This window comes from Misgurnus anguillicaudatus, chromosome 22 (assembly GCF_027580225.2).
Source record: "Misgurnus anguillicaudatus chromosome 22, ASM2758022v2, whole genome shotgun sequence".
In the NCBI taxonomy this organism is placed as follows: Eukaryota; Metazoa; Chordata; class Actinopteri; order Cypriniformes; family Cobitidae; genus Misgurnus; species Misgurnus anguillicaudatus.
Genome location: NC_073358.2, coordinates 41,673,040 through 41,700,407, shown reverse-complemented (window position 1 = coordinate 41,700,407; position 27,368 = coordinate 41,673,040). Strand labels below are relative to the sequence as shown.

Below are 27,368 nucleotides of genomic sequence, written 5' to 3'. Positions count from 1 at the left end.
CTCACTTGAAAAAGTTTAATTTTTCTTTAATTTGCAAAGTTTAAATTCAAATAAAAACATGCAAGTCATTGTGTAACTTGTTTAAAATGTAAACATTGATTGTAGTAAAAGCTCTATCAGAATACACAGGCAATGTTACTTTTCAACAGTGCTTACACAAACCAGCACACACATTTTTAGTTACGCTCTACTTTTTGTAGACGTTTGGCCAAAAATAAAGATTTCTGCCACTTAAAACATTTGAATACGTTTTGCAAAGTTCATGAAAAAAACAAACAATACACCATTATAAAAAGTAGTACATTTACGCTTGGCTCTTTGTGAACACAAAGGCATCAGCGATCATCAAAAAGCAGCTTTGCTGTATTGTTACTGTATGTAATCTATTAAACACACTATGAATGTGCTAAGGCATATGAAAGTTAATGTTGTTATATACACAATAAGCTGATTAAAAAAAATGTATAAAAATATCTTGTTTTGGGGAAGGAATTTTTCTGTACAGTGGCATCAATCTTACTTTGTTCATAAAGTGTAGACATGTTTTTCAGTCCTTCATCTCAGTGTATCAAAATGCTAAAGTTCAGCTTTACGATTTCAAGTCTCAAATAACGGAGAAATAATCCTGTTATCTCTTTCCCTCATCATCATTAGATTGTCAGATAGGCTGATTTCTTTCCGGAAGAAAAACAATTTGCATAAAAGCTAATGTCTGACATTAAAACGTATTTAATATAACAAAGCCCTCTTAATTAAGAGATCAAATAGTTAAATAAATAAATCTCAAATCTTGTAAAATATTTCCACAATAGTACAATTGCCATATTGTAATTCTGGGATCATTTTGTATGATTCAGCTTTAATCTCAGATACAATAAACAAAATATAAATATTTTTATAAAAACATTAACATTGAATTTTTACAGTTTACAGAGCTACTCTGTATCTATAATAAGTAAACACCTTCATAACATACACACACACAAACAAATGTGTGACTCTAAGGGTCAGTAAATAATGCAATAGACTCAGCAGCAGGTTTTTCTGAAACGGACTTCAGATCTACAGTTGGAGTTATGGACACCTTCAATCTCTATGACACAGAAAGAGACACAGAGTTATTTCTGGTACAGAGAAACAAAACGTATATTTACATCGCAATACATGCACTATATGCACCTGAAGTAGAGATCCTTTGGTGGTGCAGAGCTCATGCAGGGCACCCAGTGGGATCCAGATGATGGAGACCAGAGAGATGAACCAGCCGACCACTTCGCCCCAAACCGGGTAAGTGTAAGACTTTCCATATCGAGCTGGTGTATACTGAATAATACTGGAGATCAAAATACCCTGCAAGAGAGAAAGAAGATGCTCAAGAACTACAAAAACATATTTTACTGTTTAGACAAACACATTAGTGTAATTACCAAAATCAGTGCTGGGTTCGCATTACAATTTTTTGAGTTGATTTATTAAAGGTGCAATGTGTAACTTTTATGGTATGTTCACACCAGACGCAAATGTAGCATGGTAATATTGAAGGAAGTTTGAACGAGAGGGACAGAAGTCAGGAGTGATGATGTTACTGTACGCCGAGGTCAAAGTGCTGCAAACTAAGTGCTCTTCCGGCATACAATATTTCTCATTTTTTAGTGTGGCGATTTGTGCGAATGACGCAGCACGTATTAAGTGTTTCAGGTGTTTGACACGCATAGTTTGCGCGAGTTGAAAAAATCTAATCTTTGGCAGGTTTTCGCACCATTCAATAAAATTTTATTTATATAGCGCTTTTCACAATTGTTAATTGCTTCAAAGCAGCTTTACATTAATAGATGTAAGAAAAGCATAGAAAAGCGAGCGTAGTAATAACGTGTTAACAGATGCTTGCTCTAGTGGTGACATGATTACGATGTAGCGAGCAGAGGCAAAAATATGAAACAACAATGGAGGACAGAATCATTGCCGCTACATGTGGACACCCAGAGCTGTATGACACATCTTCGTACTTTTATAGATAAAACTTTTAAATAATTTAAATAATTTTCTAAATAAATGGTTTTCTAATTCTAAATAGTCGCAATGGACTACACATCGCATTTATTTAACAAAATCCAAGCCGAAAAACAGACATTTAATATGGAAAGGCAAGTTATTCAACTAAACAATAGCACACTGAACAGCAGGCTGAATAGGTGTCCGTACGTTAACGTAATATTATCAGTTATTTACACGATATACAGTAGCATACAGAACTTACCTGGAAGGCTGAACAGGCTAAATGAACAGAACAAGCCAACGAGCATCTAGTTCGCAGGCTTATCATTTCACATCACTGAATTCATTGTATTACATAAATACAGAAGCAGCATATAGCGGAATCTCGCGGCTGTAGACGGTAATGTTGTCTCTTCGTTCATAGATGTCACACCTAATAAAAAGTTACAGGACCGGCCAAACTATGAAAAAAAGTGTGACTTATAGTCCGGAAAATACGGTATATATACACTAGTGATGCACCTATGTATCGGCCACCGATATTTATCGGACGATTTTTGATGAATTTGAAACTATCGGCATATCGGCAATAGCACGAGAAAGGCCGATACCGATTTTTATTAATTAACTGCATAAAGAAATCCATTATATGTAAAAAATGAGTTAATGTTGTTAATAAAATAAATGCTGAATAGCAAAAAAAACACCTTTGAAGGTTGTCATGCTGTCTTATTATATTTGTTTGCTTAATTTGTGCCTCTCTTATTATGTTGGTCAGTTGAATGTTAATTAGATCCAATCCATGTTCAGTAAAAATAATTTGATGCAGAAATAAACTAGCTAATAGACCAACTGTATAGTATTGTATACAAGTGTTTAATATCGGTATCGGCCAGAAGTTGTCTGTTTAAATCGGAATCTGCCCAAAAAAATCCTATCGGTGCATCCCTAATATACACATATTGCAACTATAAGCTATCTAAATCCAGGAAATTGAGCATATTTGCGTCTGAATTTCATGTGCGAATGACGCAAGCTAACTCAAAATGTTCAAGCGTCCAACTACAAGCGAATAGCACGATATTTCCGCTTCATTCGCATCTGGTGTGAACGCACATGTAAAAGGATCTCTTGAGATATAGACACTATAATATACTTAAACTACCAAGTGGTGTATAGCGGCCTTACAAAATTAACTGTATTACCTTAGAATAAGATGTTTTATCTACATACACCGCGGGTCTCCTTACATGAAAGTCGCCGTCCTGTTTTTACAGTAGCCCTAAAAGGACAAACTGTTCTACAGAGTGCGTTTGGTCCCTATGCTCATGTTTGATCTGTGGGAGCTACCGTAGCTTCTCATTGCGTTTCGAAATTGAGGTTGGTTGCAATTCACAATCTCAACACCAGATGCTGCTAAACCTATACTGTACTTTTAATTGAATTTTAGGGGATATGAGGAGATATCCCAAGATATTGCAAGCAAAATTCGCCTGCGGAAACGTTGATGCTTCGGTCTGGCGGTGACTAAAGTCATGCTTGGTAAAAGAGGCAACACTCACATCAAGAGGCGGTGTCCCAGAAAAGGTTTAGGTTAATCCAGGACTAGGCCCTTTTTTATATTAGGTCATTTAAAAAGTTTTTAAAAACATACCTTACAAGAAACACTACGGGGAAGTTTCCCGGACAGGAGCTGTCCAAACTGAAAACAACTTTTACCATCATATCTTAAAATACATCAGTGCCCTTTGTTTTGCCTCAAAATGCACGCAAGTAATGTTTGTAGTAAGGCATGTTTGTTGAAACTAGTTATATTCCCTTATTAAACTAATTCCTAGTTCTGGTTTAAGCTAATCCCCGTCCGGAAAACCACCGCTCCAAGTGTGCATCTTGAGACAAAACAATGTCATCAGGATAAGCCCTGTCCGGCAAACCGATAGTATCCTTCTTAAAGTGACACCATGTAATTTTTCAACCTTCATAATAAATTTTCAAGACCCTTGTGATAGTACATCGACTTTAAATAGGTTGAATGACATGTCTACCATAGCCTGACGGGGTCTGTATCACTTTTACTCGTATTTTAAAACTTAGGGTTTCTGGTAGTAACCAGAGCACAAAAAAAACTACAAAATTCGACTGCTTTACGGCATATGTCACTTCCTCCACACAATTTGTTTTTAACGTGAATTTTGCTGAATGCTCACTTAACGAATGTAGAAAGCAGCTTCTATTATGTGACTCTGTGGCACCGTCTTTAGTGTCACGGACCTATGACACGGGCGACCCGGGTTCGATTCCCCTTTAAGGCAATTTTTTTATATAAACTCTTGATTCATACATAAATGCGATGTTCTTTATAAATGACGGCGATTATCTTGCATATAGTTCCCTGTATTCACATGCGGTGTTCACGTATTTACCTTTCTGTTACTGTGTCTATGATATTTACATTACAATCCAGGATGCAATAGCAGTCAAACTTGCTCAAACTCACACAATGTAAAACCAAACCCTATTCATTCACCAATCAGATCCGAGCGTTTCTCTCTTCCTCATTTGCTGCGTTCCGCTGTCACTCGCGTGACGTATTACAAAGCGGCAGCCTTTAGGTCTGCTTGGACCACATCGGTTTACTTGGATTTGGAGCGACAATTGTCACACAAAAGAGAGGAAAAACGAGCGCCATTGCGGAAAATCCTGGTGGCGAGGGAGAGAGAGAGACGATGCAACAATATTTGTTTGGAAAAAGGCAAGGAAATACTTATGGTCGTTTCTCAATTGGAAGGCTGCAGCCTCCGGAGGTCAAATATGCAGGCTGCATACGTCATCAAGCCTGGTTTATTAAGGTAAACTGAGCATTACATTCGCAAGTCATAAGCATACTGCAACAATTTACGATTAACTAAGTATAATAGTCAACTTTGTAATTGTTAATATTGTGAAATAAGACAGTCTTGATGACGTATACAGCTTAGAAATACGACATCTGGTTGCAACCTTCAGATTGAGACATGGCTTCTGCCACGACGAGTTCCTCTTCAGAAAGTTGTAACATGACTGCGTTTCTCCCTGTTGTCTCAAAATGTTGATCGTTTTAAATGTTTAGTTTTTAGTTTAGTTTTAAGGTTGGCCAGTTCCTTTCCTTTGCGACAGTGCTGCGGCGCTTGTGGCCTCTAGGGGCGCTAGAAGTGAAAAATACATGTCTAGCACCCCCCAGTGGCCAAAAAGTTTCATGGTGTGCCTTTAAAGTCATAAACTAGATGGTAAAGTACAAAGCGCACTAAGTACGTGCATAGTGTATAGTACGTCATTTGGGATACCACTATTGTAATAACCACAGCAATGTTTTGGCACATTGCTGCTGTCAACAAGAAACACAGACAGCTTAGTCTGCTTGTGGTTTTCTATTTGTGACGAGAGGTACATTACTGACCACAGACACTAACATGCAGCAAATTAGTATTTGCTGACGATCCAGGACAAAGTGTTTTGTTTATACTGATTAAGATGTTGATTTAAGCAGTAAATTGCATCAGATATAGAAAATCCTGTTGTTCCTTACCAGCACAAGCATGGGCGACAAAAATTGCCAACACACACGGAAGAATACGTTTGGTTTCTTTCCCAGCATGTTCTCCACCATCAAACTGAGGTTTTTAACTCCTGCACGGGTGTGTTTGGGAGAGAAAGAAAGAGATAAGATAAAGGGTATATCTCAAAAGCAACAGCAGTGCTACTCAACAGTTATCAAACTGCAAAGACCAAAGTAACATTTACCAAATATGATAGTGACGGCGAGAACCTCGAAGAAGGCCAGAAACATGAGAGACACCACTGCCGTATAATGATCCATCAGCTGAAACACGTATATCCCACCCGACACACATATGTTGACATTTAATTATGCAAATACAAGGTTTGACAGTAATGTTTGATTACAATGTGAGCATGTTTACCCTGGTAATGTGAGGAATCCCCAGCAGAAAGCCCACGCTGCACACCGCCAGAACAATCAGCTCTTTCCTCTTAAAAAAACGCAAAGCTTTCTTGCCAAAACCATCCATGATAAACGTTACAGCCACTTCTACCATGGCAAACTGTGTAGAGAGACACATATACACGTTAAAGGCACAATATGTAATTAATTAATTTCATTTTCGTGTTCAAACTGTTGAAATTTTTTTTATTCTCAACAATTTAAGTTTGTACTGTTGGTTGCCTTTGAAACATTTGATAAAACTGAAATTTAAAATCAAAATCTAATTTCATTATTTTTTACAAAGATAAATTACATTATGCTGTGAAAGTGCATTTAACATTGGGAACTGCAGTCCCCCCAACAGTGTGGCTTGATAGACTGGCGTGCTAGATGCATCAAGCACTACTTCCACAAATGGAGCTACTGGGAGATGGACTGGTGCATGACATCAAAGTATTGTGATGTACTGCCTTTAAATCACTCTCGGAAACTTTGATATCACACACCGATCAGTCTGCGCAGTCCCACATGAAGTCAAACACATCTACATTTTCTATGTTATTTTATATATTGTGCCTTTAAAGGGACACTTCACCGATTTGCATTAAGATTTGTATAGATAGAACCCCAGTCATCTTTTTTAATGGTTGTGTATCATTCCCTCAGTTTCCCCTGAGACGGGGAGAAATAAAGTGATGCACTTCCTTCTTTAAATGATGTAAAAATCGTCATTTTGAGTCACTGAAAGAAGGAAATGCTATATCTTTGTCTCATTTTTCCAAGGTGGGGGCAATGGGTGGGACCCACTCAAGCTACAGACCTATTACAGATCAGTGGGTGGGACTTACGATAATATACGAACACAGACGGAAAAAAAACAATCAGCTGCCATCTTTATGCTAAGCTAAGCTAACAGACGTTGTGGAGCGAGCCAGACTGGGCTTCAGCTACGTAGAGGAGCCCGGGGAAGACGCCGCAACCCTCTGCCTCTGCTGCGTAGAGAAGCCTGAACTGGCTCGAGCTTGACGGACTAGTGGTGCCTGTACTCTCGCTGTGTGCTTTCTGTATAACATTTCCGCATCAGATCAGGTGAATGTTTCCGGGCAAGAGAGGTACTTTGGGCGTGTTTATTTCACAGACTTGTGTCGGCTTACGAGCACAAGCGCTGAGCCAGCGCATCTGTGGTGTATACATATTGTGCGGTGGACGCGTTTGTGTGCAGGATGCGGCATTTTCTTTGGGAATATACATGTTTAGCCAAGCACTCTCAAAAATAAATCAAAACTGAATGAAGCTTGCTTCTACACAAGCTTCGTTATGTATATGGACAGCTATTGGATTCATATTTTAGAATCCTAAACTGGAAGCGACAGTCAAAGCCTGAAGGGATAAACGGACGTCTTACTATAAAGTGAGTGTTTCTATTTTCTTTGTTATACTAACGTGGCATTTATGTACACATTAGCATATCTGAGCAGTGTTCCGATTAATGGGAGTGGCTTGCAGAGCTGTGCATTGTGGGAGTTGTAGTTTTCCATATGAATGCGCCCCAAAGTCACGTTCTGTCTTTTCTCGGTCAAATAGGCACAAAATTCTAAATTTATGTTATATTTCGACTACAAATATTACACAATTTTTAAATAAAAATTGATGTTTCTACCAGTGAAATGGCCCTTTAAATGGGCACAGAATGCGTGTAGAAGTCCCAATTTACCTGACTGTCCAGTCCAAGACAGAGTAACATGATGAAAAACAGAGGAGCCCAGATCTGAGCGAAAGGCATGGTGGAGAAGACCTCAGGATACACCACAAACACCAAACCAGGTCCTGCGTAAAGAGAAAACGCACACATACAGATACTGATCATGAGAATAACATACTAGTTGTTATGTAAACAAGCGATCATGAGAATTTTCCTGAACCTTTGACAAAGTGACCTAGGTTGGGTTGCAACGTAAAAGGGATTAGCACATCAAATAAAGCCATGACGCTTTCTTTCCTTTATCAATGTACAAATGGCAGTTGAACATTATGTCTCATTGCATAGATAGCAAAATATCAGTGTGACCTTTGCCAAGAACATCACAGAACTTATTTTGCTTTTATCAACCATTTTTGCCATCACTTTTCAAGGGATCTCGAGGTCTCTTCTAGTGCGTGTATGAACAAACGTCTTTTAATCAAATGTTTTTATTGGATAAAATGTTTGTTCTATTGGTCTTTATACAAATACCACTTACCCTTGATAATTTGTTATGGAATTTATTGACATTTAGAGATTTTAAAGTGTCCAAACACGTTAAGTAGTCCTTAAGGCAAATTTCATCCAGGAAAAGGTTCTCCCAAGAGGACCTCCAAACACAAACACATTCTTTAATCATTAATCACATTCTTCTCATCTTCCCATCTCACCACGTTTCTTCCAGATTATGTTTCATCCATGAATGTCTCTTTTATTCTCTTTCTCTAGCATAATCTCATGCACTCTTCTTCACCTCCTCTCACCCTGATCTCCTGTCCGCAGGCAATAATGGGAAGTTTTCATTATTATCCGGCTTATCTCAACATGTAGCCAGGAATTTTCCCACAACATTCTCATCTCATTCATTTGAAAGGTTTGACACTGAATGCGATTGGTATAGGCCTATTTATTTCAGTAGTCATAGCAGCAGGTACAATACACTGTCCGGATAAGTGGTGTTGAGTAGCAGAAGTATATTTGCTGGTAACTGTATTTATGTAATGTAGAAATGCCAGGCCATCGTTGCAGTTTGAACTGCTGTTTTGCATCCACAAGAGTTCTGTGCTTTAGAGAGGCAAAGTAATAACAGCAGATAATAAATTCAATCCTTGTCAGTCCAAGAGATTTGATGTTATTTCCTGCTTTTCAAGGTCATAGGAGAACTGCTTGGCCACAAAAACTGATAATACCAAAAAAAGGGAAAATAAAAGAACAAACTCACCATCTGTGGCAATGTCATCCACAGGCAGGTTGTGAATATGGGCCATATAGCCAATGGCAGAGAAAATGACAAAGCCAGCCAGGATGCTGGTAGCTGAATTAGCCAGAGAGACAATAAATGTGTCTCTGTAAAGAAAAAAGAGATTTTGATCAAACACAGCATTTTTTTTAAAGGGACACTCCACTTTTTTGACAACATGCCCATTTTCCAGCTCCCCTAGGGCCAAACATCCGACTCTTACCGTTTTGGAATCCATTCAGCCGATCTCCGTGTCTGGCGCCACAACCCCTAGCATAGCTTAGCACAATCCATTGAATTTGACAAGACCATTAGCATCGCGCTAATAAATAAATAACCAAAGAGTTTTGATATTTTTCCTATCCAAAACTTGACTCCCCCGCAGCTACATCGTGCACTAAGACCGACAGAAAATCAAAAGTTGCGACTTTCTAGGCAGATATGGTTAGGAACTACACTTTCACTCTGGCGCAACAATAAAGGACCCTGCTGCCGCAACATGGCTGCAGCAGGCGCAATAGTCCCCTTAGTGTCTTTCAATAGAGGGTATGCACGTGACGTCTCCTTCAGCAAAAATGACAGCACTTACGCCCACTGAGTGGCAAAAGACAGAGCTGCAGAATTTGTGTACAGTGTGAAATATGCGAAAACATGGGGAAACGTCTAAATTGGAAAAAGCTGTTGTGCTATCGTTTTACAGACTGCTAAGAAACACCAAAAGGAGAAGTAAATGGATCGTTCATGCCAATGTCCACAGACCACAGGTGGGTTGACAAGATGCTGAGGTCACTATCAAGTGCAACTAAATTAAATTTTTGCTGGTAATTGTCAGTTATACTGACATTTTTGCGGCCGCCCTTAGAACAGCCAGACATTTTGCTAAATGTTTTGCCGACAGGACAAGCTCTGTCGTGGTCATGTGGAAAGTGACGTTGAGGCATACCCTCTATAGCAGGGGACTATTTTCATGCACTGCGTAATATCATTGTGCCCCCTGCAGCCATGCCACGGCAGCAAAGTCCTTGATTATTATGCCAGAATGAGATTATAGTTCCTAGCCATATCTGCCTATCGCAACCTCCAATTGTCTGAAAGTCTCAGCACAAGATGCAACCACAGAAGAGTCAAGTCCCAAATAGGAAAAATACCGAAACCCTTATTTTTGAGTGCAATGCCAATGGTCCAATCAGACTCAATGGATTATGCTAAAAGTGGTAGCGCCAGACCCGGAGATCGGCTCAAATGTGAATCAAATGTTTAACTCTAGGGGAGCTGGAAAATTAGCATATTTTCAAAAAAAGTGGCGTGTCCCTTTAAGATAAAAGAATACTTTTGCAGATGAATATGTTAAAATATGTGACCCTGTCTTTGAAATCCAGGCTAAAGTCTGATAATCTAATTATGAGATTTGGAGCATCACATATTGATTTCATTCACTGATTTCACTTTAATTTTAATCTTTGCCACAGCCTTGCTCAGTCAATATTAAAATATGTCAATGTTATATTTTTACAGGATGTTCTTTTCTTTATGTTTAATGATTTTTGGGCAGTACTAGGCCTTAGTTATATTAGAACATTTAAGTCATTTTTATAAACAAGCCTTACAAAAAACAATAATAGTGTGCACCTTGAGACCAAGCAACCAATATTTTAAGATATTATGGTACAAGGTGTTCTTAAATTAAGACACATATACATATATATAAAATTAATGTAAGGTGTGTCCTCCTTGATCTGGCTTATTTGAACGATAATTTTGCTTACTTGAGGATGTTGTTGTTGTACTTGTTGTAACTGGCCATGGATATCATGGAACCAAAGGAGATTCCAATGGAGTTAAAGATCTGGGCAGCGGCGTTCACCCACACCTGCAGCAACAGTAAGATTAACAAAGGAGAAACTCAGATGTAAAAACTGCTAAACATCAAATGCTCTCGGCATGTATTATACATTCATAAAATACTTTAGCTTTTAATCCACTTAATCCCAGCCTTAAGCCAAATATAAAACCGGTTTGTCACAATCCATTCAGTCTGATTAAAAAAACTATTCATTCACAAGAAAACATGTCAGATGCCCTTAGAGGGTTTTGCATCTGAGCTCTTTAAATCTACATCCACAGCATTTGTGTAAAAGCCCAGTAATTCATTTTTACCCTGTCCATTTTATCACATACAGACATCTACAATGTTTGCTTTAATATATGTTTTACATGAATCAAAGGTTAGTCGTTGCTAAGGTGGTTATTTCAAACAAGCTGACGCATTGTTTTCCCTAGTTTGAAACACGTAAGTGCCAATTACATGGACAAGTGGTAAACAACCACATTTCCCAGAAGTGTTGTTTTTCCACTGCAGTGGAAAATGTCTCAAAGGGCCCAAAGAAAGCCAACAGCATACTGCGTATCACCTCACCTCCACTTCCAGGAGTTTATTCCAGTTAGGCATGAGAAAGAAGAGGATACCATCTTTCGCTCCAGGCAGTCGGACATTATTGATCAACAATGCAAACAGTATGAAATAGGGGAACGTAGCAGTGAAGTACACAACCTGTGGATAGAGACGTCCGTCAGTTTTTTAACATATAGACTGAAATCAATCAGGTTGAGCAAAAGGTGTGTTAAAGTTAACACGTTTACTATTACAGTTAACATACTCATTGCAATATTATCTTGTATACACAACAAATACACAACTATGTATTTTTTAAAGATAAGTCTTGTATAATGTAAAAATAAAAACTACTGTGTTTGCCCAATCCAAATGATACAAACAGATTTAATCTATTTAGTGGTGGGGTGACCTCTGACCTTTCCAGTGGACTTGACCCCTTTAAAGATGCAGAAATAAACAATTGCCCAGGCCAAAATTAGAAGGCCAAACAGTTCCCAGCGAAGCCCTCCAGCATTCTCAATTCCTCCTGTCATTTCGAGCACCTTATGACTGTAAACAACATAATAAATTAGTATAAATAATAGGGCTGTCAAAAGATTAATCGCGACCATTCGCATACAAAATAAAAGTTTGTTTTTGCACAATATATGTGTGTGTCTAATTATTTTGTAGGCCTAAATATATATATATATATATATATATATATATATATACACACATGCATATATGCATTTAAGAAACTTTTACATTGGTTTGGTTCCAAAACGCAATAAATCCATTTTGACAAATTTCGGTAAAAACGTGTTATCTATACCAAGAAAGTGACAAGATGAAAACCCCTATTTTCTGTTACAAACTTTCACACAGCATCTTTAGGTTATAAAAACATAAAAAATTCAAATCCATAACTTGATTTTCAAAGATTTAATATAAAAACAAATTATTTTTTCCACAAAATGCAATAAATCCATGACAGTTTTTGTTTCAAAATGCTCGAAATCTATTAATTCAATGTCCAAATGTGCATTCATCTTTGCCATTTTATATTCATTTAGTTGAACAGTTGTACACACTGACTAAAAAATAAACATTAATGTCATTAATCAAAACACTTACTTTGTCATATTAAGATCACTGTCATATTGCTGCTGTTATACTTGACGTCGTCGCTTAACATTTTTCACAGCGATCAGCTGTAAAATGTTTTGGTCCTGCTCGATTGACTTTGAGTAAAATAATGTAAAGTTTTTCATAAGATCTCCTGGGGTCAATGTGTTAGCATGAGAAACTTGATGCTGTCGGGAGATAAGCACCAGTCTCACGAGTGCTTCGCCTAATTATTAGATGTTGATGGCTCACATTTCTTTCCCGTCACAGAAAACCATCACAGGTTTATCAAGCAATTAAAGTATTATTTTGTTTTGTTTGTTGATCACGAAGTACAAAGTAGATGAGGAAAACTAGGATTCCGTGTACTCAACGCGCCGCGCCATTGTTTGTTTACATTGCGTGAATGGTGGGCTGTAATTTCTGGAATGGATTTATTGCGTTCTGTAAAAAAGGGGGAGTGGCGTTTAACGCATTTTGGGAAAAAAGGGAGAAAAGATGACAGAATAACACGGCGGATATTGGATTTTGCGTAAAATTAAGAATTTACTTTTAACTACTATATATATATCGATTAAAGCTCCAGTGTGTACTTTTTTTAGTTAATTCTTAGCAAAAACCCATGTTTTCTTCCAAAAGTATGTGCTCATTCATGTGTAATTACTTCCACCCCATTAATCAAAGTATTCTCGTAAGTGTAGAATCTGCTATTTAAAATACATACCGCAGTAGCGCTCTCTGGCTGAATCCATGTTGTGCCTCCATCTTTGAAATACATTCGCCGACGAGGGACATTACTGAAATTCAAGCTCCGCCTTTCGCGCTTTCAGAGCACACTCAAGCTGGCCGCGAGCTGAAGCCTACGGAGGTTGCATGTGTAGGCGGTATACGTCATCAAGACAGTCTTATTTCAGAATATTAACAATTATAAAGCTGACATTTATTCTTAGTTAATTGTAAATTGATGTAATATGCTTATGACTTGCGAATGTAATGCTCAGTTAATTTAAATAAACCAGGCTTGATGACGTATGCAGCCCGGATATGCGACCTGCGTTAGACTGAATCCTTCGGCCGCACGCCGTGATAAACCTGCGATCTAATGCTTTGAAAGCCTGTTGAAGAACTATTCTCGAGGACATTAAAACAAGTCGCCAAGGAAGCGAAACAGGGATTTTAAACGACAACGCGACAGGAAAAACATCAAGACCAAAGTCAATATTGGAGTTAGTTTTCCAAGATGGGGCTCATTGGACTCAAGTTACTTTCTATCTTCACCACAGGTAATTCAGCATATTCGTTTACATCTATACAGTTTATGTTGTAAACTTGAAGTTTTATAGTTCCTTGGCTAACTATAGCATGGGTATGCGTAACACTTGTTAGTGTAAACATGCATGTGGTTTGGTGTGTTGGAACAGCCACACGCCGTCTCTCCGCCCATTTATGTAATCTGAGCTACTGAGATAAATGTTTTTCATCTTTTCTGACCTCTAACACAAACACACTGTGTACAGCGCTATTTTTAGCCTTTCATTGATAAAAGCGTCTGATCTGCGCGTCTTTCGTTTCATTTTACAAGCGTGTGAAAGTTGAGCGATCTTATTTCACCAATATCAGAGAAAGCTCTTACATATACACGGACATGTAACGTTTACTTAAAACATAAGCATTGGACTCTGACATTAGTTTCGCGTCCATTTAAACCCGTCATTACTCCAGCTCATGAGTAAATGACAGGAGAGGGACTCGTCCACAGACCATCTCCTCAGTAATCTGAAGAGAAGCGGTCGAAAATGGACAAAAAGAGACGGATTTAAACACCAAGTGTAAACGTAATGTCTCTCTCTCGTCCACTTGTGATCTGATCGATGAAAACAGCCCCTGTGATATTTTTCCTCGCGTGGATGAAAAAGGAGTGTCTAAGCTACGTTTATGATTGCTTTTTGTAACTTATGTGATTTTAAGCGGACATATCATGACAATCAAACTTTTTACATGTTTAACATAAATCTGTGTGCTTTGACGGATCAAAGGCAGAGGACAATGCAAATTGTTCATTTTTTTTCATTGCTTTTTCTTTAGCTACTGGAAGCCATGTTAACCTTGGCATGACAGGGCCACCGTACTAGTTAAAACGCGTTCCGAATGGGGGGGGCTAGAAACTAATAATCAGTTGGTTGTCATATAGAGCTTTACCGCTAGATGGGAGTAGATCCTACACAGTGGTGCTTTAAAAAATATATACATACATAACATTTTTCTTAAATGTATGTGTATTTATATATACAAAATAATTACACACAGTGCACACACATATATTATGCAAAAACAAACTTTTATTTTGTATGCCATCAATCGCGATTAATCTTTTGACAGCCGTAATAAATAAATTAGTAAAAGCAAACTATACCTTTATTGCTCTAGGCAGATTTAAGCATTGATAAATCCTTACAAATCATTTTCAAAAGTTAATTATTTATAAATACCTACTTTTAACAGATATTCAGTATTATTATTTACAGACATCCAAATCCTAGACTGGCAGATACGATTTCCTAAAGCTCAAATGGTAGGGCATTGCGTTGGGGTTCAAAGGCTGTGGGTTCGATTTCAAGGGAAAGCACATAGGGGTGAGCGGGGCACAAACTAACACAGGGTTAATTGTAATCAGTGGCGGCTCGTGACTGCTCTTCCGAGGGGTGCAAATTCAAAATATGTGTTTGGAATGTCATGTGAACCATGTGCATCACGTGTTTTGTCAAAATAAGTGCCTGCTGCACACTCGTCAAAACCGTTTATAATAAGAGACGCTCACGCTCACAAAATACACGCAAGACACTCCCTTAACAGTAAACTCTGATTACGCATGAGATTATGCGAGTATCTGGCAAACGCGAGCGTCTCTTAATCATTTAGACGCGTCTGCAGCAGGCACCCACCTTGACAAGACACGTGACGCACATAAGTACACTCGACACGTGGAAAACATATTTTGAAATTATGAACCACACACATGACGGGCTACATACATGTTGAGACGAACTTCGCATCGGGCGCCCTCGAAAAAAGAAGTCACCGGACGCCACTGATTGTAACACAGCTATTTTACATCTTTATAAAGCAATCTGTGCTTTTAGTCTTTTTCTCTTACTGTCAGAAGATGATGTCCTGTGAATATGTAAAAAGTTTTGAAGATATTGAACAAAGAGTGCTTTAGAGGCATGAAAGTATATTTCTTCATTTTATGTTTCTGTCGATTTCTAAGTTGGGTGTGCAAGTCACCAAATCAAACCTTATATGATTTTAATCACTGTCTTGTTACCTAAAACATAACACCATTTTGAAACATGTCAGCAACTCCTAGAAACTGATAGCTTGCCGATATTTGCAATACTTTTACTGTCTGCATCGGTCGATTTTTTTAATCGGCTAGTAAATTTTTCTGTTACTTAAATTTGTTGTTTGTAATGAAAAAACACTCAGATGTAAAGCCAAAGTCTTACAGACAGTAAAATGACCAATCATTATTCAATTTTTAGCATGACTTTATGTTGTGTTACACACAACAACACTCTGTGCAGAGTCGCATTCAAACAGTATCGTGAGATGTCGAATCCACATTAATTAGATCTTGTAAATATGTTTTAAGTACTTTAAAAGGGTATATTTATTTAACAAATGTTTATTTAGCTTCACCAATTTTCTGTTTGTCTATCATTTTCTGTACTTACATCTGTGTTATATCAGCCTCATATCGGCCATTGAAAAACCCATATCGGTCAACCACTACATTTTTGTCTTCGTAAGTAATTTTAAACATTTAAACATGCACTTTCAGATTGTGAGAAACATTTTAGTCAAGTGTTTGGAGACCAGTGAAACAGTACTAGTGTAAATAAACATTCTCTATTGACATGGATGACAAGACATGGGAAAACTCCCTCTTTGACAAAGAGTCGTGCACTCTCTACAAAAATAACTTACCAAAAGTAAACAAACTTAGTCTGCTACTTACTCAAAGAACTCTTGACTCGCTGACTTCAGATGTGTTGCATTACCGGGAAATCCAGTGGAACAATTGCCAGCTGAGTTCCACGTGTTGTTGCAGGACTGCCATGGCAATGAAGGGCTGAAAGAGTTGAGCAGGTAGTAGAGCGCCCAGGTCATGAGAACATTGTAGTAGGTGCAAAGCACGTAAGAAATGACCACCGTCGCCAGTCCCACACCTGAGGACATACAGGTAGGGAAAAACAGGAAGATTAAAACACCAGGTGACATCACTGTTTCCTGCCAACTTCTCCAAGAATCACTGCTGAATAGATACTTATGTTAGTTGGTTAACTAGAAGTTACCTACCCATATACAGTAAAAAAACAGATTATAGGACAACACATTTTACTGTGATAAATCTGTAATAATAATACTGTAAAATTCATGGTCTCTGGAAGTAAAAATATAAATAAGCATAAAGGGCTCTCTCTTACACCCGGCGCAATGCGGCGCAATGCGCGACACAGGTGTCTTTTGCTAGTTTCCACCCTGCGCAATTTTTATTTTCACGTTTAGCGCCACATTGTTTAAATAGCAAATGCATTTGCACCCGGCGCAATGCAGCGCAATGCGCGACACAGGTGTCTTTTGCTAGTTTCCACTCTGCGCAATTTTTATTTTCACGTTTAGCGCCACGTTGTTTAAATAGCAAATGCATTTGCACCCCCTTTTGCGCCCATGGGCGTTCTGGTCTGAAAACGAGGTGTGTTCAGGCGCATTGTTGGCGCGTTGCTATTTTGAGGCAACTAAAATAGACTACACCATTGACCAACAAAAACCTCAATATGTTTTTTGTTATTTAAAGAGCGCAGTAGTAATATGCGCCTATAAACGGGACGACAACGCGGGTTTGCTCATCACATACATAAATGCGCAGCAGCACAAAAACGCTTTTAAATATGAAAGATTAAAGGATTGAATGTAAAAGATTATTATTGAGTCTCTTGGACATAAATGAGGACTAATTATGAAATGTTAGAAGGCTCAAAGAGCTGCTTCACCTGTAGCCTGGTAAGTAAATAAATGCTTTGCTTTAAACAAATGCATCTGTTTTAAATGTTTTTTTTTAATGCTACCTCATGGATTTATTGTATATAATGACTCTGTACCTGTGAATATGGTGAGATGAGAAACATTTTTAAGTAATGCTTAAAAAACCTCTTTGCTTAAAAAAAACGCTGTCCAAGTGCTGAAACGTGCGGAGAGCCGTTTGCTAATTCTTTATCTCCTGTTTGTTACAAATAAAGTATTTTTAGAGTACAAACCTTTTCATACATACTTGTAAATAATTTTTGATGATATTGGATAGCCATAAATTTAAAGCAATTAAAAGCCTGCTTTTTTACTTCCCTGACTAAAAGAAAACAGGTTTTAATAAAAAAATTACATTTTCAATAAAAGTGAAAAACAACACAATTATTTAACATTAATCTTAAACTGGGGATCTTCTTCTTCCGCTTAGTTTTTTAGTTTACAAAGTCTGTCATCTAAATAGTGATTAGACATAGCGCCAGCACAACTGGCTTTTAAAGGGGATGAGAGCTGAGACTCTCATTGGTTTATTGCACGTTACGCCCAAAATACTCCCATTACTCATTAAAAAATAGGACTTACCCTTTTCGACTATGCGCTCGGCGCACAAACCATTTTTCCCATCATTAAATTAGCAAAAGTGGATTTGGACATGCCCATTTAGATGTTGCGCGGTGCGCTTTAGACAATGCGCTTGGATTGTTAAAATAGGTTTTAAATTCTTTGGGCCCTATTAAAATATAGTCAAAACAATACAAGTTTATTTACAGACATATTATTATATATAATGTGGCCTTCTATTTAACCATCATGATACAAATAAACTACAGATGAGATTTTACAAATTTAGCAAGGTTGGATTATTTATTTTCTCACATTATATGACATTATTCACATTGAGGGATTCAGCACCCAGTTTGATTTACCCCATTATTAGTAAGTGTGAGCGTGTTGTTGCATAGAAGATTAATTGGATTATTTATGAGGACATACATTTATAGACAGTATCATCGGATCCGCACATGATCACACGCGCCTGGCCCAAAGTTATTTCCAGTCTGTGTCTGTTTATGGGCCTGGCTAGTCGCTAAACTGACTTCTGGAACAAATACCTTGTGAAAATAAAAATGTTTCAGTTTCCTTGAGATAAGGGCAGAAGGTGAGTATGGATCACTGCTGTGTGAAGAGAATTGGCAGCCAGGCCAGAACTCAAGGATTTGTAGCTAACATTATATACATTAAATTTACACAGTAACTATACTGTAGCTTAGTGAAGTAGTTGATAATGTAGTTTACTTGCTATTTTTTGGGACTCTTTTGTTATTGTTTCTGTGCGGAAGTCTCCCGGAAGTTAAGTTTGGGCCACAAAAGCCGTTTGTTTATTTTGTTGTCACCGAAACGTCCACAAATAGGAATAATGCTGGAATTTTCCCAAGTAAACTTGTAGTTATTTAAAAAAAAATGACACAAAGCAGAAACAAAGCAAATCTTTGGGACAGATGTTTTCGCTTTCATCAAGCTGGTCAAAGTAATACATAAAAGTCTCTAGCTGAGAACATATCGAATCAAAAATAAACCTTTTCCTCTGTTTCTCAGAATTCCACTGTTTTCATTTCATTTTTCATTATATGGAGCTTATGCAACAACTAGTATTGCATTCCTTCTGAACAGGAAAACGAAACATCAAACACATCACGTGATGTGAAAGAGAGGGCAATGTAATACAATATACATTATATATTACAAAGAGCAGTTAAACTGCTGCTCAAGTGTCATTTTGCCATTAAAGAGGAAGTGTATTACATTGACCTTCCGTTCACATCATGTGGAGTGTTGGATGTTTCGTTTCCCTGTTCCCTGAAAAAATTAAATGCTAGTTGTTGCACGCACTTTTAAAAAAAAGTCGGTTCAACTTAAAGTACCGTATTTTCCGGACTATAAGTCTCGCCTGAGTAGAAGTCAAAAATGTGTTTTGAAGAAAAAAACACATATATAAGTCGCACTCATAGACTGTAAAAAAAGATGGACGTACTGTCCGTGACGTCCCCTATAGGTTTCTGAGGATTGTTTTTGGAGCTTAAAGTAGGGGGTGCCTGCCGTCGCCATCTTGGCCGCACGTCATAGCGCATCACTTGCGGATATCCGAAAATCGGTAAAAAGAGGTGAAAACCACGCCCCCCTAGCTCGACTAGTGACAGCAGTGGCTGTTCATCCGTCACTCAAGTGGCCACGCCCATAATTATATACAGAACTTTAAGGCTTCATATCATTTAATCTACTAATATGAACTCTTTAGGTGCAAAGGTGTACATTTTGAAAGGCTACTGCCCCAGTGACAGCTAGGGGCAATTTTTTTCTGGCAATGTTTAATTACATTTAGTTTAATGTAGTAGTTGTTACAATCTTAAAAAAAATGCTTAGGCAACCCAGCAAAAAAGGGATGAGCCCAGCCCGCTGGGTTGTATTTTAACGCATGCTGGGTTGTTTCAACACAAAATTCTGGGTTATTTTAACCCATTGTTCGATCAAATCTAAAAAAAAATTGGGTTAACTATAACCCAGCTGCTGGGCTCATCCCTTTTTGACCCAAAAAAATAACCCAGCATTTTTTAAAGAGTATAGTCAATTTTTATTTTATTTTCCAAACAGTATATGACATTATATGTAATCATCAATACCCTGTTTACCTTGCCACCCACATCAACACTATAAAATTAGAAGGATCACAGATTTTATTTAGCCTTTTGGCCATGATTTGATACTGTATCTGTTTAATATCCTTGAATGACCTATCACCACTCTGTGGCTTATCCTATTACTTTGTGTCCCTTTCCCACCATCTAAATGGAGTGTTCATTAGCTGTTAGAGCAGAATAATAGAAAGCTCAGCCTTAAACAGGAATGTTGTCGCTGGCACCACTTAATTCTCCAAAGCATTTTGGTTAAGCCTAAATGAGCCCGGCGCTTCAGCAACATTAAAGGGCAGACATATTATGAGATTACTGGTTGCTAACAAGATTATTCTTGCATGACCGTAGGGATATCCAATGTTTATCCACTAGTTATCCAATAGTTTGTTGACTTTGTGAAGTGTAATCTGCTTTATTTTGCAATGCTGTACATAAATTAAAAGGAATTAAATAATTATAAAAATATTTCATTGCAAATTCAATATTATTGAAAGGTTTTCAATTCTAAAACATATTATTGTAATTTTCTAATAAAGAATGGGGGAAAATTGTATCTCTCCTCTCTGCATGTCAGAAGTTATGCAACGGTAAACTTTACAGAAAAAAAAGAGAAAAAGAAAACCAGCTTTCTATCATGCAACATTATCAGGAGATAAAAAACAATTGTGTGCTAGCTAAAACTATAACAGCTATTACATTTTGTTGCTTGCTTGTTAGGGCTAGTAATGTCCTGCTTCCATACTAAATGGATAAAGACTTGCATTGCTGTGACGCATTTATTTCCCAGGTTGCTCAAGTGCCTTCTTACAGATTTCTCTGAGAAGGGACACTCTTTTGATTTTTTGTTTTCTTGTGCACACATGAACTTCTTAGTTGCCAAATGAAATCTGAGCACCAGTTACACATTCTGAGAATCCTGTTAGTTATGTATGAGTTAACACAAATGCATTCTCATTCTCATTCTCTCTCTCTCTCAAGTATACTCATTCCTAATGAGGGAGTACAAATGTTTTCACCCTGGTAAGTCATTAAACCCTGATGTCACTATAAACTTTAAAGGAGACATTTCTTAAGCCTTTTTTAAGATGTCAAATAAATCTTTGGTGTCTCCAGAGTATGTATTTGAAGTTCTAGCTCAAAATACCATAAAGATAATTTATTATAGCATGTTAAAATTGACACTTTGTAGGTGTGAGCAAAAATGTGCCGTATTTGGTTGTGTCCTTTTAAATGCAAATAAGCTGATCTATGCACTAAATGGCAGTGCTGTGGTTGGATAGTGCAGATTAAGGAGCGGTATTATCCCCTTCTGACATCACAAGGGGAGCCAAATTTCAATTACCTGTTTTTTCACATGCTGGCAGAGAATGGTTTACAAAAACTAAGTTACTGGTTGATCTTTTTTGATACAAGCACTGGGTTCCCAATTATAGCACTTAAACATGGACATATATATATATATATATAAAATTAACCTATTACGCTGATTATCACAGAAACAGAAAACCACCGTGATAGTGCATTCAACCACGAATTTACACAAAATGTACAGAATTATGTGAGAGGCTACCTTTTTTTTACCAATTATTTAAAAGCCCCATTAGACAACCATTAAACCCAGACAACCAAGAGGAGATTTATCTGCCAAGGAAAGCCACTGAATACCAGTTACTTACTTATTGAAGGGATCATCAGAAACATCACAAAGATTATGAATAAGAAAACATTTCAGTTCAAAGAATATACAGAAAGAACTACCTGCTTCAGCCCCTCTGTTAGCAAGGAGCCGTTACCGGCTGAAATGAGCGCTATATCAAGGGACGGACCCAAAAGTTTTGATCGGGTAGACTATCTCTGTCTTTGAGGAGATAAAAACTATGGAGAAAAGTCTTTAGTTAGCAGGTGAAAAAAGTATGTCAAATATTAAAGGAAAGGAACCCTATACTAAGAATGAACGGTGATGGCTGACCTACCAAGTATTGACTTCTCCTAAAGAGAGTTGTTCTGTTGCAAAACCAAGCAAGCTCACTACAGAGGCAGCATCCTAGGGTATCATTTTGTCGTTAATTAAGTATGCATCTACAGAGCTTTGCAAAATGTTGGCTTAGTATGCTGCTTTGGAAGGGAGTTGAAGAACTAAAGCCCGATTTATAGTCATGCGTAAGCTTTACGGCGTAGCTACGCCGTAGGTTAAGGGCTTGTTATAGTTGTGCGTAGTTCCCACAGCGTAGGTTCCGCGTCGGTTTTTATTTATACTTCTGCGCCGCCCAAGTCGGCGTGCAAACACACACACAGGCTACAGATAACCTACGGCGTAGAGCTTACGCGCGACTATAAATCGGGCTTTATCCGTAGCCTGTGCGTAGCTCTGCGAAGCACCTCCCAAAATTTTTTACAGCGCGTCAGTTCTACACGAACCGCAAGCGCTGTGATTGGTCCACCAGAACCCCTCCCGTCAGGCAAAAAAAAACTGTGTCATAGGTATTTCTGTTTGCGACGGTGAAAACAAAGAGGGGCCAAGTTGAGGAGTGATTTAATCAAACTGCAACAAAGGTCGCTATTTATTTACTTCCATCATTGCTGGTCTTCTCAAATCATACACAACAATTTGCTGTTTCTTCTTCGTTTGTGGGTTAACTTGCCAAGCTTCTTCTTCTTTGACGGTCGCGCTGCTACTGTGGTAACACGCGTGGATACTGCCTACCAGCCATAGGACCTACGCGCGTGTTTGCACGTCGACACGGACGACGACGCAAAAGTACAAATGAAAACCGACACGCTATCGCGGCTACGCTGTAGGACCTACGCCCAACCACAACGAGCCCCCAAGCCTTAAAAGCTTTAAATTTAGCCCTTAAGTATGCTCCTTGCCTGAAAACTTAGCACAATATGTAATAGGTACTAACTATACGAATTGAAAAAATAGGATTAGACTGGTTTAAAATTAATACATTGATTTATGGACAGACTACTGTTTGGTGGTTACAAGAGTTCAGCCATCACCAGATCATCAGGGATTAAGTGGCATAATGACCAAACACTTTAAAGGGGAAAACAATGGTAAAAAGTGGAGTTTTGCCCTCAGTATCCATGCTTGAACTGTCATACAAATGCAGAAATGCTTGACTTAATAGGATCACAGTCCAGCAAAATGGAAAAAAATGCACAGTAAGTGCAATGCTATAAGTACTAAATCAAATCAAAATATTCAATCACTTTTTTTTAACATATCCATTGAATAACTAGATTGCTTAAATACACTGTTCAATTCTAATGTGCCAAAGCAGATCAGCATGGATCATTTACAATATTATGTAATCTACCAGCAAGAAAGCACAATTGAAAATATCAACTGATAAACCAGACAAACTGATCAACATTTAAAAGACTTGAACAGTGTTCATGGAAAGCAAACTTTTGGCAGTGTGTGATAAAGGCCTCAAATGAAATTTAAAAAATAACATGACTCTCCATTTGCTGGACTGTGTTTGAATGATATTATTGAACAAGCAAGATCAAAGTAGTTATGCGTAACTCACCTTTGAAGAGGGGACATATTTTTGCCAAAGCATGAACCGGCCCCAGACGTGTATACTGTCCGATAGTGAACTCCATAAACAACAGCGGGATGCCGCAGAGAAGCAGCATGATAAAGTAGGGAATCAAGAATGCACCTGGCACATAGAACATGAGAAGATTTAAAAAATACATCACATGACATTAAAGGGACATTCCACTTTAAAAAAAAATATATACTCATTTTCCAGCTGCCCTAGAGTTAAACATTTGATTTTTACCGTTTTGAAATCCATTCAGCTGATCTCCGGGTCTGGCGCTGTCACTTTTAGCATAGCTTAGCACAATCCATTGAATCTGATTAGACTTTTAGCATTGCGCTAAAAATAACCGAAGAGTTTCGATATTTTTCCCATTTAAAACTAGACTAAAAGTGGTAACGCCAGACAAGGAGATCGGCTGAATGGATTCCAAAACTGTAAAAATCAAATGTTTAACTCTAGGAGAGCTGGAAAATGAGTATATTTAAAAAAAAGTGGAATGTCCCTTTAAAACGTACATGATTTCATAATCATAAATTAAATCGACATTTAGCAATATCTTTTTCCTGTGATCCTAGATATCATATAATTGTGTAATAATGACATTACATTCAGTTACAGTTCTTTCTAGCTTTATGCATTTGAAAGAGATGCTGAAACAGGATGATAAAAACGTCAAATGACCCTATTATTTGATTATTTCAATCTGTCCTTTCTGCAGAGTCATTCTGTGAGCTCAAAATGTCTTTCACGCAACCCAATTTAATGCAAATGTACTCTGATGTTACTCTCTATGAAAACACAGGTAGAGCTATACAAATATGGAGCAACATAATCTGCCGTGAACTTTGTGCCAACTGCTGCAGATTACTGAATACAGATTTTGATCTCTATTGATTATAATGGTTACCGGTGGGATAGTTCATACTATGGTCTATAGTTTTGTATACCTTGGATAAATCTTATCAGGCAGTTTCCTACTCTAAATAATGTAGTCTGGCAATAAAATAAGGTCACTAAATATTAAGGACACAATGACCCATATCTTCCGCTCCTATGTGTTCAAGTCAATGATTAACAATGACAAAACACAGTAAGGACAAGCGTTTGCTTTTGCTGCTGTAGCTGCTTTCTGGTCAGACAATTTTTAGCATAAAACTCTGTAAAATACATACTGTAGGCCTTCACATGATTAACAATGTGAAATCTGCTAAAAGCACAACCTTTTGCTTATGCTGTATCTGCATTTGTCAAACCATTTTTGGATTAAACCCTGTGAAGACATACTGAAATCCTACTACGCTAAATACTGTAGTTTGCCAATAATATAAGGAAGATAAAGGATCAATGAAAATCAACGACCCACATAGTCTGACCCATTTATGTGTTCAAGTCAATTATTAACAATGAGAAAACTTTTAGGCATTAAATCCTGTGAAACACTGGACCCTGTAACCCTATACACACATAGCACATGGTCACAGTTTAGAGATGCATTCTACACTACACATGAATACATACCATACCGTAGGAAAAATGCAAATATGCCGTTTTGAAATGAAAAATTTGAGGTTGGAAATAAAATGGTCTCAGATAATGTGTTTTTCCATTTATTTTCACTTATTACTATTTGAGATGAGTACAATATCTAGAAAATTAACTTCGTTTTTTTAAAGCTCACGTAACACACGCTGTTTCTGCATTTCTGATATTAATCTGGAGTACCTATGGAGTAGTATGACATCCTTTATATATCTGAAGAGTCTTTAGTTTAATCAGATTTATAAAAGAAAGATTAGCTTTAACGAATCTTTCCGATAACGTACGAAAAAATGAAGAAGGAGGAGTTATAACACGGGAGGAGCGAGTAGGAGTCATACAACACTATACAACACTGTTTTAACTTATGATTCACTACATGTTCCTGTCATTTATATAATATACATGCGCCTATTTCCAACATAAGACAGAAGTCTTACTTACCACATTCGGCACAGAAATACTCTGAAACACGCCCAACTGCATTTTTGACACTTTGCCTACGTTTAGCATGAGGAAACAACTCTATAACTGTGTTAATAAGTCAGAATGCTTGAAATACCATTAAACCCCCCCTTTAAAGGCAACCCTACAGTATCATAATAAATAACTCGGTCTGTGTAAAGAAGTTTAGGCCAATGAAAATTATAACTCTCGTGAAGTTAAATATACTCACTTTTCAGTTATTATGGCCTGGTTTAACTTTTTGCAAAAAGTTCAATTCAATAAATGTTGAAATACATAAAATGTTGATCAAAATAAAAATCAAATGTGACCCAGTTTGTCAAGCACAGGCTAACGTTTTATAATCTCATTATAAGACTATGAGCATCAAAATTAAATTTCAGTCTTTAACATTACTTCATAATTTAAGGTGTCAAGGTTATATGAATGTTCTTTATTATGAAGGTTGTTTTATATTGAAAACAATAGGCCTTACCACATACTTAACTGGGTTTTCAAAGGCAGAGTACAAATAACCTGTGTGTTCAGTTTTTTTCTATGTGTTGCAATTACATTTTTGCGGTTACATTGATGCATTTTTGAAAGGGTCGATCACATAACCTCCATTATGTGTTTTGTAAGTCAAAAAATAATTAACATAATAATAACGCGATAGATAGACTAACAGATATAGAACATAAGTAGTCTTTTTAGCATAGCATATATTTATTTCCATTTATGCAATAATGGCGATTTACAGTTACTGTGTATTCAATCTCTATGTTTCTTTTATAAGTACGTGACGTGTGTTTCCTGGGGTGACCTTTGCGTTGCTAACACAATGCTCTACAAATTGAGCATGGTAAACATAATAAATGATAGTAGTAAGTACTGTAGTTAGTTGTGGTTCATGTAACGTTAAAAGGAGATGCAATTTCATCACTCACCTCCTCCGCTCCTGTAGCACAGGTACGGAAAGCGCCACACGTTTCCCAGACCAACAGCATAACCGACGGTGGCGAGCACAAACTCCAACCGTCGACTCCAAGTCCCTCGCGGTTCCTCTGACTGATTATCAACACTCGCCAGTTTCATGGATTCAGCATTGCCTGATGTCGTCTTGAGAACCTCTGCCTCCTTTTTTCCTTCCTCGACGTGAAACGCAAATCTACTTGATGTGCTCGGGGCTCTGTTCTCTGTTCCAACTCCCATCATTACAAATTTGTCAAAAGCGGAAATAAATAACGTTACTTGTAAGGATGCCTCAACAAGAAATTGCCGTTAGAACCTAACTAATTATTAAACACATTTTGGTAAAAAATAAAATTTCAAAGAAGCTAATAGCAGTACAAAAATGTAAACCCAGTATTAGCTAATGACATGTAATTTGCCGGTTGTAATGTTTCTTCTTCACCTCACTGCTGCTCCTCTCTATTAAAAGAAGTTCTGCGCATATTATATACTTCCTACAAGATTCCAAATCGACAAAAACTGTTCTGATTACATAAATAACACAAGTTGCTCATCTAGCCGCTTATATAGCGGAGTTACACAATATTCAGACCAGTCCCCTTTAAACTATAGTTCCTGTGT

General features: G+C 37.6%; 1 protein-coding gene across 2 annotated transcripts; it reads right to left on the bottom strand.

The window, feature by feature from the left end:
* Window positions 1-27,368, bottom strand: LOC129439871 (sodium- and chloride-dependent GABA transporter 1). Of its 2 annotated transcripts, none has more exons than XM_073860433.1 (13): window positions 26,723-27,368; window positions 23,775-23,909; window positions 16,479-16,689; window positions 11,770-11,902; window positions 11,375-11,509; window positions 10,725-10,828; window positions 8,941-9,065; window positions 7,692-7,804; window positions 5,956-6,095; window positions 5,776-5,876; window positions 5,561-5,661; window positions 1,180-1,350; window positions 1-1,093 (listed from the first exon to the last, which is right to left on the bottom strand). In XM_073860433.1, the coding sequence occupies exons 1-13, from the start codon at window positions 26,988-26,990 to the stop codon at window positions 1,001-1,003; spliced, it is 1,830 nt and encodes a 609-aa protein (XP_073716534.1). In that variant the 5' UTR covers window positions 26,991-27,368; the 3' UTR covers window positions 1-1,000. The 2 variants fall into 2 exon arrangements, with proteins under 2 accessions (XP_073716534.1, XP_073716535.1); XM_073860434.1 differs by lacking the exon at window positions 26,723-27,368 and adding an exon at window positions 21,994-22,110 and having other exon boundaries at window positions 23,775-23,911.

Excerpts from the sequence above, each read along its gene's own strand:
- LOC129439871 (XM_073860433.1), bottom strand. The coding sequence starts at position 26,990 with ATGATGGGAGTTGGAACAGAGAACAGAGCCCCGAGCACATCAAGTAGA. Across the intron at positions 11,903-16,478 it reads GCGAGTCAAGAGTTCTTTGA|TCATAAGGTGCTCGAAATGA; the intron begins GTAAGTAGCAGA and ends TGTTGTTTACAG. Across the intron at positions 5,877-5,955 it reads GGGATTCCTCACATTACCAG|GGGTGGGATATACGTGTTTC; the intron begins GGTAAACATGCT and ends CATATGTGTGTC.